General features: G+C 39.7%; 1 protein-coding gene across 1 annotated transcript; it reads left to right on the plus strand.

Annotated features, from left to right (window-relative positions):
• Positions 1 to 210: 210 nt before the first annotated feature.
• Positions 211 to 10083, plus strand: lrrc23 (leucine rich repeat containing 23). The gene is made up of 8 exons (XM_034171494.1): positions 211 to 253; positions 472 to 628; positions 706 to 826; positions 909 to 1050; positions 9059 to 9189; positions 9304 to 9440; positions 9544 to 9748; positions 9843 to 10083. The coding sequence occupies exons 1-8, from the start codon at positions 211 to 213 to the stop codon at positions 9852 to 9854; spliced, it is 948 nt and encodes a 315-aa protein (XP_034027385.1). The 3' UTR covers positions 9855 to 10083.
• The last annotated feature ends 1436 nt before the right edge of the window (positions 10084 to 11519 follow it).

Raw genomic sequence — 11519 nt, forward strand, 5'->3', positions numbered from 1 at the left:
GCGTAGGCGCTGCTTTGCGCATTAGGGCCCAAACATTGCGTCCAAGAAAAAAATTGTAATTTCAAAAATTAAAACCTGAATTTGCTTATCTTTGTGGAATATGATTGGACAAGCAGGGCGTGTAATAATGAGTAAACGGGATGCAGATTTGCTATCTTGAGCATTTTAATAATCGACACTTGGTTGTCTAAGGCTTAGGAGGATTGAAGTATGTCTGACACTGAAGATTCCGTTTTGGAAGGAGAGGAAGAAAGTCAGCAAGGACTTGAAGAGGAGGTAGGTGGAGTGACATTAAAGAAATGCGCAATGAGTCGCTAAAATTCACATACGGACGTGTATCAATAAGTTGGCTCACCCTCAAAAGAGGAATACTTGGTAGACTGAGAAATAAATCTATCGGTCCCAAGAACACTCGTCTCAGGTCGATCTGTGTTGCAGAGCTGTACAAAAATGTTAAGTGGCTTTAAAAAGAAGTAGGATTCTGCCCTCGTGAGCATGTAGTCCATCTTTCTCTGCAGGTACAACTAAGAAATTTGACTCAAGAAACCATAATTAAGGGGCTCTCATTACTCTGCCGAACGGGAAATGGACTAGCTCATGCCTTTGTGAAAGCAGACCTGAAAAACAAGTAAGACAGTATTCAGATAATGTTAATTCAAATGAACACTTCTCATTTGATAGCTTTTTCTTTTATTTACTTGTCAGAGGCCTGAGCGACATATCTGCAATCAGCAGTTATGTACATCTACGGTTTGTGGACGTGTCCAATAACCACCTTTGCGATCTTTCTCCTCTGGCGTCACTGACTCATTTGCTTTGGGTGAAGGTATGGTGCTCTCCATGCTGAATGGTTTCAAACTCTATCAGTGTTTTTGGGCATTCTCAAGAATGCCATTTTTTTCCTCCAGGTTGACAATAATGCTGTTACAAGTTTGAAACTGAAACCATTGGGACAGTTGACCTACCTACAGTGGATGAGTATGGCTGAGAATCAGCTAACAGACCTAGAAGGCCTGGTTGGACCTGCCTTAGAGAACCTTAATGTTTCAGGTGAAGTTTTATTCCGTTTTGTCCTTCTCTAGATGGCATGAGGGTATGATTGTTGCTTTTGTGTAAAGCTAAAGGTGGAGAATGCTCCTGGGATCTGCAGTGTTGGAGCTGAACTCCTCCATGTGGGTGGATATGCCATTCTCCTGGCATTGCAAACAATATGTTTCAGTCCAGGAGATGACCATCCCTACAGACTAGAAGAAAGAACTTGTCCCACTCTGGAAAGGAAAGGGCAATTGCTTGGATTGCAAAAGCTCCAGCTCCAGGGGTGTTGCACAGTGTCGCAGACTGAACGGTCCCCCCTACATGCACTGCGTATGCGTCCTTTCGGAGTGTCAGCAGCTATTCACAGATTATCACCTTGTTTCTACCTAAAACTTCCTCGTTTCAGGAAGGAAGACTGAATGCATATGCACACAAACACACACACACACACACACAGTAGACAGCAACAGGATTCACGAGAGAATGGGATCCCGTGAGATGAGAGTAAATTGCTACAACTTGCACAGCTGTAAGACTCCATATGAAATATAGTTTATTTATATAACAGTGATAGTAAGTAGCAACACCTGTTAGTGTGCCTTATGAATGTTTTCTTTTTTCCCATCCCCTGGCTACTTAAGATCAGGTTCCCCCCGAATAAAGCACACAGCATCTTGTAGTGCATCATATCTCTGCTGAAACAGACCGTTTTTCTTTAAAATGTGCTCCAGGGTCTTTATGCACTTAATCACATTGTGTCGCACAGACAAAGCCTGCAGTATATTATTGAATGTGAGCCCCAGGTTAAAGTAAAACTTAATCAAGTGCTGGTTGTCCATGATGTGCAATCCATCCAAACGATTCAGTGAACCTGTGTGTCGCAAGGCTGGAAATGTGGACTGAAAAGTTATTGCGAGGGAACGCAATAATCTGGGCCCAAAAAAAAAAGAACCACCATGTCCCTAGGCGGGCTACGTATAAACCAGAGTTCCTGTTCAGATTTTGTGAAAATATTTTAGAAAGTCTTGACAGCTCCCATAATACCTAAGAAAAATAAAAAGGTGCTATGTTCAAACAAAACAGAAACAGTATAATATATTAAAGCGGAATGGAAACGTTTCAGTGCAGGGTTAACTCAGTGTCAATATCCAGTGACATTTTTCAACATCATAAATGGAAATGGTGCTATGGTCAGTGAATACTTTGTACTTGTATTTGTAACAGTGGGCCTTATTGAAGCAGAATGTACTAACAAGACAACATAAAACTATAATGCAGCACTAAAATCTGATTCAAATACAGTCTACCATAACTGTCTACCTTTCTGCCTTATAACAGCAAGGGGGGTCTGTCATGGCGTCATGCAACTTCACTATAAATCGTGACGCCACGTGAAATCTCTCTATTTGAATAGGATTTCCCCTCTATGTATCATTTAAAAAAAACTTTTTTTAACAAAGGTTAGAACACTAGCACATCTTTTTTCAAACGTGCAAGCACAATTAAAGTCTAATTAAATATGTGCCACAACCCGCACACCCACTGATATCCAATCCCAATAGCCCCACAACATTATAATAAATAAATAAAAATGCACACACACAACACACCCATGACAATCAGGTTCAAACATTTTCAATGATCCAAGATAAGCAATACAAGGTTGCCACAATTTTAGAAACCCATCAACGCTCCCTCTGAGTCTAAACCTGATTTTTTCAAGTAAAAATAATAAAAATGAGATCTTTCAACCTTAAAGAAATGGATAGGGGACGTGGAGCTTTCCAGCATAATAATATTCTATGTCATGCTAGCAATGAAGTAAAGGCAATTATATCCACCTGCGACTTAGTAAAGGACACTGGGGATTCCAGAAACTCCAAAAATTGATCAGCAGATCAGAATGTGAGCGTTAACCTCAAAATAAGAAATCCAATATGGTTGAAGTTTGGGGCAAAGAAAAAAACATATGACTTAAATCACAGTGAGAGGAGTTACATCTGTAACACAGATCAGACACATTGGGATAAATTTTGGATAATTTGGACTTTGATAAATGTAGCCTGTGTAATACTTTAAACTGAATTAGGGAAAGTCTTACACAAGATGATGTCATATGAATTCTGTCTGCAGCTTTATCTCAGAAACATTCCCCGAACTCCAGACCCAACTCTCATTCCTAATTATCGCTGATTTTATTGACTGGATGATTATCCATTGAAAGAACTAGATTATATAGGTGAGATAGAAGAGCTTTCTTATGGGGCATACGTTCATAGAGGTCCTCCCAAGGATGTTTAGGGGGCTGAGTGGGGGAACTACAGAAAAATAGTACATGCACAATGTCTAATTTGGAAAAAAAAATAGATGAGGTGAGGACAGGCCATATAAGGAAGACATACTAGTAACATTAAGAAAGGTATTATTCTTAAAAAGATCACAGAAACATTTAATGTCCTTCTCACCCCATAGATGAAATGCAGCATCTAAGCAGGAAGGAGGAAAGAGGTGATTATTATTATTTTAAGAGAGGCAAGTACAAGATTATCTGTGTACCGAGACAGGGACACATGGAGAGACAGAAATAATAAGGCTGGGAGAGAGGTAGACAAACATGACTGAGCTTCTTACTGACACCAATTTGTATAAGGATCTTTTAACCAGTAAATGCATTTTTATGTTAGCTGCCCAGTAATAAAACATCATATTAGGTAAAGATAGGCCTCCACTGAGCCAACATTTTTCTCATAACAATTTACATACTCTTGGAGTTTTACCTTCCCATATAAATAAGGAAATCCTTTGATCAATAGATTTAAAAAAGGTTTGGGGTAAGAACAGAGGAATACACTGAAAAAGGTATAACAATGTGGGTAAAACATTTATTTTCACTATATTAATCCTACCTAAAAAAAAAAAAACATTGATGAGGAGTTGGGAGAGAGCAAAAAAAGGAAGGGTGTGGATCTTCAGTAGCTTTAGGTGAACCTGCAATCTGGCCATTCTGGCGTCTGCTGTGTCCCTCCAGGTCTGCCATCTTGGATTTTAACCACTTGTTTTTTTCAGAGTGCAGAGTATTCAGCCCTAGCTGATCAAAATGCTGATCAAAATCAGTGTGCGCAGATTCAATAGAATTAATGCGTAAACCATGGTCACGCACTGCAGGTTGGACACTGTCCACCTTGGATGACAAACTTTCAAAAGAAGGCTTAAATCTGCAGACAGCACGGGCAAGGCAAAAACATTGAATAGTGCAGCGGAGCAAGGCAAATACATATCTACTCTCTAAGCACCTTACTGGAAGTCCCCTCCCCCACATGTGTCTTTAATTTATAGTAATTTTTAAAATAATACATGACATACTTAGGGGATTTAGTGTATGAAGCTCCTGGGTTTTAGGCAAAATTACTTTATTATTATATATTACAAATAGTAAGCCAATGCTAATAATAGTATTATTAAATTATCTTATTTAATAATAGTATTAGAATCGGATTATTATTAGTAATGTTATTATTATTGTTGTATTATTGTTGCTATATTCAAAAATAAAAAAATGTATTTAAAACGGCTACAAAAGTGGACCTTTAAGGGGTTTGACAATAAAAAAAGATACAGATTCTGATTCTGTTTGGGGGAGGTGTTGGCAACTTTCCCACCCCTCGCCCTACAGCTGAGGCCTGCAGTGTGTGCAGCTGCAGAGGAAAGAGTTTTCTGTCTGTTCTTATCAACTCCACGCTTTCAAACAGCAACACAGATGATGTTAAATTGTCCTATTGCATATTTAAAGTGAAGCAGTGTATTTGTGTAAAAAAAAAAAAAAAAAATTTACACGGCGCTGTGTCGACCCTCTGCACAGAAAGGACGCACACTTTTGTAAGCGACTGAAATGACTAATCAAAAACAGCTTTATCGGACATGTTCTTATCGGATTTGATAAGAGCCTTCGTCTATTCATGAACAGGGTGGATTTATTGCATGTTTTGCAGGAAAGCTGCACTCCACAGGCCTACACGAGGCTCTTTTTCACTGGCTTCGGTCACAGCACACAGCACATTGGATTAGTGGTTAGCACTGTTTCTTCGCAGCCAGCAAGAAGGTCATAGGATCAATTCCCACCTATGGCCTTTCTGTGTGGAGTTTGCTTGTTCTCCGTGGGTTTCCTCCGGGTGCTTCAGTTTCCTCCCACATTTAAAGACATGCAGGTTAGGTGAATTGGAAACGTAATAATTGCCCAGATCTCCCTTCCACAAGAGATCTCGATCTCACTGGGACAAATCTGGTTTAATAAAGGTTAAATTAAATTAAAACATGGTGCACCCGCTGTTGGGAAAGTGTCGAAACTCACAACAACACATTGTTTGACTTGTCCCAGACAAATGGACAAGCGTTAATTTTATTTATTTATTTTTTGAGGGTTTGCAGCACCCCTCCAGCTGGTGGTGCCCTAGGCGACTTGGCATACGCATCTCTGTACCCCATTGTGATGAACTCTACCGTGCAAATGTGCATGCGCTTTAACACCTCAACCATCAAGATGAGCTACAAAATGTATAAATTGTTTTAACAAAATGCAGTTTTGAAAAGTGTACCACTGTAATTTACCAACCTGTATGCTAGGCATGGGATGATATTGATTTTTGTTTTTGTCATGATAATCTTGGCCATGGTAATTACGAGGTCTGCGAGAAAAATAACGTACGTTTTTATTTTTTTCAAAAACTATATGGATTTGAATCACGTGTGATTACATCAGCCAACCTTGAACCCTCGTGCGCATGCGTGAGTTTTTTCACGCCTGTCGGTTACGTCATTCGCCTGTGGGCAGGCTTTGAGTGAGGAGTGGTCCACCCCCCTCGTCGGAATTCCTTTGTCTGACTTCTTCCTGAGAGACTGGCGCTTTGCTTTATCAAAATTTTTTCAGAACCTGTGAGGCAGATCGAAGTGGACACCATTCGAGAAATTCAGCTGGTTTTCCGTGAAAATTTTAACGGCTGATGAGAGATTATGGAGTGTTGCTGTCGCTTTATGGACTTCCCACGGAGCGGGACGTCGCGCCGCGCTCTGAGGCGCAGTTGTCAGCCTGTTTCGAGCTGAAAACCTCCAAATTTAAGCCTCTGTTGACCCAGGACGTCATGAGAGAACAGAGAAGTTTCAGAAGAGCTCGGGATCAGCAGTTTATCCGGACATTCCACTGTTAAAGGAGATTTTGTAATGAAAGACTTGCAGACGGATTGGCGCGTCGCCACAGAAAAAACACCTCCGTGTTGATAACCATTTGTAAAAACCAGGCGGCTTTTGATGGCTTTCAGTAGAGTGAGTATCTGAGAAATTGTTTAACAGCTGGACATGTTCCAACTTGTCCTTAAGGCTTCCAACGGAGGTGTTTTTCCTGTGGCAGTGCGCCGCGCCGGCTGCCTGCACGAGGGTTCAAGCTTGTCTGACGTAATCACACGTGATTCAAATCCATATAGTTTTTGAAAAAAATAAAAAGGTCCGATACTTTTCTCACAGACCTCGTATGATTAATGATAATATCACAGTAATTAATAAACATTGTGCACAAGTTTAAAAAGTCTTTAAAATGCTGGAATGACAACAGTACATTTTATTGTAGGCTAAAACGAATATATACTGAACTTATACGAGTACTAAATATAATAAAGTATCTGTCCAATAAAGTCCAAAGGGGATTGAGGTGCAAATAAATGAGGATTATTGTGATGAACGATTATCGCGATAATAAAAAAGCTTCCAAGTTTAGAATACTTGTCTTTTTATAGTGAGTACATGTTACACATTATTACGTTTGAATGAACAATTTTTACATTTATTTGACCATCAATGTTGGGAAAGTGTAGTGACACGGACCCACAACAGGGGGCGTAAATGAACGGACAATGAAAGAGTCGAATATGAACACTTTACTGTTGTGAATGAGCACAACCACAATACAGAGGACTACAGAATTTTGCAAACAGTCAATCCACAAAAATGACGTGTGGGCAGGCTCGAGGATAGAAGACGTCTGTACTGAGAAGAACCGGAACCACACGATTTCCTCCGCCACCGAACCTGGAGAATACTGGAGCCGCCAAGTCCCGAGTCCCCAGGTGGCCACCGTCTCCGAGTGTCGGATCTGGTACTGCTGGCGAGGAGCAGAAACAATAAGATGTGGGTGTGTGTACACCCAGTAACAACAATGGTGGAGATTCCACCTCCACCTCAAACACAGTAACACAGTAACGTGCAGCGCCTGAATGACTACTTATCGAGTTTCATGTGAGGAGTGAAGAGCGTCAACTCCTCCACAATCCGCAAACCCCAGCTCCAGCTGCGAGTAATCACCAGGTAAGTCTGCAAAAGTCTCAAGAACAGATTACGTGCGTTCGGCACAATAACGGCTGAGAGTTATACCTTAACAGGTTGAAGATATCTCGGCAATGAGGTGGAGATGACGTCCGGGTTTTATGTAGTAGTATGATGAAGTGAAGATGGGTGACAGCTGTCATGAGATGAGTGACAGCTGTCACCCCCGGCTGTGTCCGTGGCGGCAGCGCCCTCTTGTGCCTGAAGCCCGCACTTCAGGCAGGGCGCCCTCTGGTGGTGGGCCAGCAGTACCTCCTCTTCTGGCGGCCCACACAACAATCAAGTTAATTTTGTCAAGAGTCATATTCAGTGAATTAAAGCGATAGGTAGCTTGTTTCGACAGGGAGACAAGTGGTTTGGTTGCTTTTGTTGCAAGTTAAGGTTTATCTGAGAGTCTGGGTATGTAATTCATTGATCAAGATTAAAATAAATGGCCATCAGAAGTATGTATGCAGCAAAAATGTTGAACTTGTAGAGAAATTCACTTATCTCGACAGTGACATTCATACCTCTGGGTCTTTGCCTTTAAGATCGAGAGATGCTTGGGAAGAACTTATGGAGTCATGAGGTCACTGGACAGAGGTGTTTGGCAATGCCAATGCCTTTGTAGTCTAACGTAGCTCCAGGTCTTTAGGTCCTGGTGCTTCATATCTTACTGTATGGTTGTGAGACTTAGACACTAACCACTGACCTAAGGCGATGACTGGATGTCTTTGGTACTTGGTCTCTTTGGAGGATGTTTGGATAATGTTGAAATGAGTGTGTCTAATGGACGGTTACTTAGGGAGACTCAAACTAATACTATCATTTACATTGTGAGTGAATGTCAGCAACAACATTATGGCCGTGTGGCGTGATTCTTTGGGCATGACCCAACATGCAGGTGCCTCAGGGTTGAGTACAGCAATGGTTGGAGAAGGCTACGGTGATGCCTGTGTTTCATCTGGCTGCTGAAGATAAATGGTTAGTCTTGAGAGGTAGGGATGGAACAATTGTCTTCCTGGGCAGTTGCCATCCAGCACCCAGTTTGGTTATATAGTACAAAGAATGCAGCACTACCCATGCATGCTTCCATACCTGACCCTGACCTGTGTATGTAAAAGTTTTTTTGTTAATTGTACATACTATGGTGCAACTGGAATCTGGAATTCTCGGAATGTCTAAAAGCTTCCTTACCGTTGCAAGATGAGGCCATTTTCAAGATTTTGGTGTGAAAGAACATCCTACACTTGTATCAGTATGCATGAAACTACAGTGAATTGTGTAATTATTGTGGATCTAGTGGACAAATTTTTCCATAGGCATCATATTAAGTGATTATAAAGCACCAAGATGCATCTCTCTGAAGGAACAGGGAACTAACTGATCAGTAGAGGTAGCACAGCAGTCTGCTATCTCTGATTGCCCCTGTGATGTGTCAGTGACTAATAAGGATACAGGATTGTAATTTGTTTTGTATGGTAACATTGGTTAGAAAATGAGGAAACATTAGGTTTCACTTTGTTAGAGTCCAGGGATTGAACATTAGACATTGCATATTTTGCCTGAGGATGAATGAACTGACATGAGTGAGCACCATAATTTTGACTAATAGGTCTGGATCCTATTTTAAAAACAAAATAAAATTTGACATGTTTTGATCGCTCTGTGGCAGGTAATAGTATTCAGAGAGTGGATGGACTTCGCACAGGTTGCTTTGACAACCTTGTAACTCTGGAGTTAAGAGGAAACCAACTGGATACCACTGATGGGATCTACCTTCCCAATCTGCGGCGATTATATCTGGTAATAAATCTGTGATATTCTGTAAAATGAACAGGTCTGTTGATGCATAGACACGTACATTGTTGCCTGCACTTCCTTGCTTTTTCTGAAATGTATATCTCGTTTGCTGTTCAGGCCCAAAATCTCATCAAACGTCTAGAAGGTCTGGAGAGGCTCCAGCATCTAACCACCCTTCACCTACGAGACAACCAACTGGTATCTTTGGATGGTCTCAGCTCCAACATGAAGTGTATGCAATATCTCAATGTCAGGTACACCTTATTAACACTTAAGGCTAGATCTCATTGATTGTCAACTCATTGTTAAAGTGAACACAATTTATGCTATTGCTAATACTTTCCTTGTCTCACTTAGAGGAAACACAATCTCAAATCAGGATGCCTTGCGATGCCTTGCATCTGTGTCTAGATCTTTGCAAGTTTTGGTCCTTTCTGAGAATCCAGTTGAGGAAATGGCAGACTACCGTCTGTGTGTACTGGTTTATGTTCCCCAACTGGAACGACTTGACAAAGATCTCATCTCTGATGAAGAGAGAACTGAAGCTAAAGAGATAGCAGAGGTAATAATTTCTCCACGTATTAGCATCTATTTAACATGGCTAAATAACAACTGTTCCAATGCCTTATGTTCTAACAGCATGCATGTCATTTCAGGAACTGAAATAGCTGGAAAGAGCTATACAGCCATAAAGACGTATGATGACGAAAACGAGGAAATGTCTACTTCTTTGAAAAGATGGGATTGGTATGGATTAGTGACTATAAAAAAAATAACCTTATACATCCTTTTGCACAATTCATACCTCAATCAAAATGGTATGCACAGAGATTGCCCTGATTTTACAGCAACTACAATATTTAATTTGACTCAGACCAATAAATCTCTTAATGCTCATTTCTGATGCATTTACTGATGTGATAATGTAACAGTGAGAAAGGAAAGGCTGTTTGATCCTTCTGTTACAAAACTAGACTGTGCTTTCCTGAGTAAGGATGATAAGGCAAAAACCTGACACTGTTTCCTTGTTGGCAGATATCCAGTTACAGTTTTAAAGGAGCAGAGCTGAATTTGTTGTACTCTACACTCTCGTACAGAATACACACAACGCTAGGTATTGCAGTTGAATGACATTAGGCACTGAATTTCAATAATAACCACTCCATATAGTGTTGCATCATTCAAGAAGCCATCTGGCCATCTCACTGCGTTCAGGTTTGCTCCTTGACCATTTTATAATTTAACTATGCAAAACATACTGCTACTTTTATAGATACTTAAGAATTGTTGTTTCAGCTTCTGTACTGAACATCAGATCTGCATTGTTTGAGAACTACAAAATTGCAAGAGGCTTTCTAAAGTGTTGAACTCTTTTGAACCTTATTGTAAATTGGGTCAGAATAAAAAAAAAATAATAATCTGGGATTTCACCTGGAGAAATAGATGTATTGCAGTCCAATTAATACTGCAATCCACCAAACGACATACGAAGCTACAACAGGTTTTGAAAGACAAAAAGTCAAGCCCTCTCCTTTGCTCCAAAACAATGATAGGGCAGAATAATTGAGGATACAACTTTGAAAGTGGAAATAAATAAATGATATTGACAAACGTAAAAATTGTGACTGTAAAATTCATCACTATTCCAAAAACATATCAAAATGATTTTTTTTTAGATTTTGATTGTAAAACACATCAGAATTTTAAAATATATTTAATAATTGATCATTGATAATTAAAAAATTTAATAATTAATGTTTTGTCTATTTTATGTTTCAGTGCACTTCTTTTTTCAGTCCCAGCACTGTTTTTCAGTATAATACAACTTTTTCAATAGATGTTTCATTGCCAGTGTTTTCTTGTTCAGTTGAGGTTTTTGTCTTTCAAGATTTCATTTTAATTTCACTATGAAAATTAGCTGTTGCTGTTCTGGGTCCATACTGACAGATCACAAAGATAACATGATGGCCTTGTCTGTGTGCATGATTTCTCAAAAAGTACAGGGAAGATTTTTTTTTTCTAACTTTTTCTCTTTTTTGGGGGGGGCTTTGAGCCAGGACAGAGTTGATGAAATTTTATTGGTAATCCACATTTATCTCTTTTCTTTTATCTTTCAACATTACAACAAAAGTTTTTCTTTAATTTCTTGACATTCTTGCCATTACAAATTCTACATGCTCTTTGAGTGCCTTAAATTTTTAATGTTATACAAGTATGCCCAAACACAATGTGAATCATTATTACATTTCAAAAGAAAACATAAACACCCTTGAAAAGACAAGACATAAATGATTCAAACAAAATTTAATAAAGAATGTTAAGGCCTGCACAGT

The sequence above is a fragment of the Thalassophryne amazonica genome, chromosome 6 (genome assembly GCF_902500255.1).
Source record: "Thalassophryne amazonica chromosome 6, fThaAma1.1, whole genome shotgun sequence".
In the NCBI taxonomy this organism is placed as follows: Eukaryota; Metazoa; Chordata; class Actinopteri; order Batrachoidiformes; family Batrachoididae; genus Thalassophryne; species Thalassophryne amazonica.

Bases quoted from the DNA above. Each gene is read 5' to 3' on its own strand.
- lrrc23 (XM_034171494.1), top strand. From the start codon at position 211: ATGTCTGACACTGAAGATTCCGTTTTGGAAGGAGAGGAAGAAA. The intron at 629-705 runs GTAAGACAGTAT...TTTACTTGTCAG, and splicing joins AAAGCAGACCTGAAAAACAA to AGGCCTGAGCGACATATCTG. The intron at 1,051-9,058 runs GTGAAGTTTTAT...GCTCTGTGGCAG, and splicing joins AGAGAACCTTAATGTTTCAG to GTAATAGTATTCAGAGAGTG.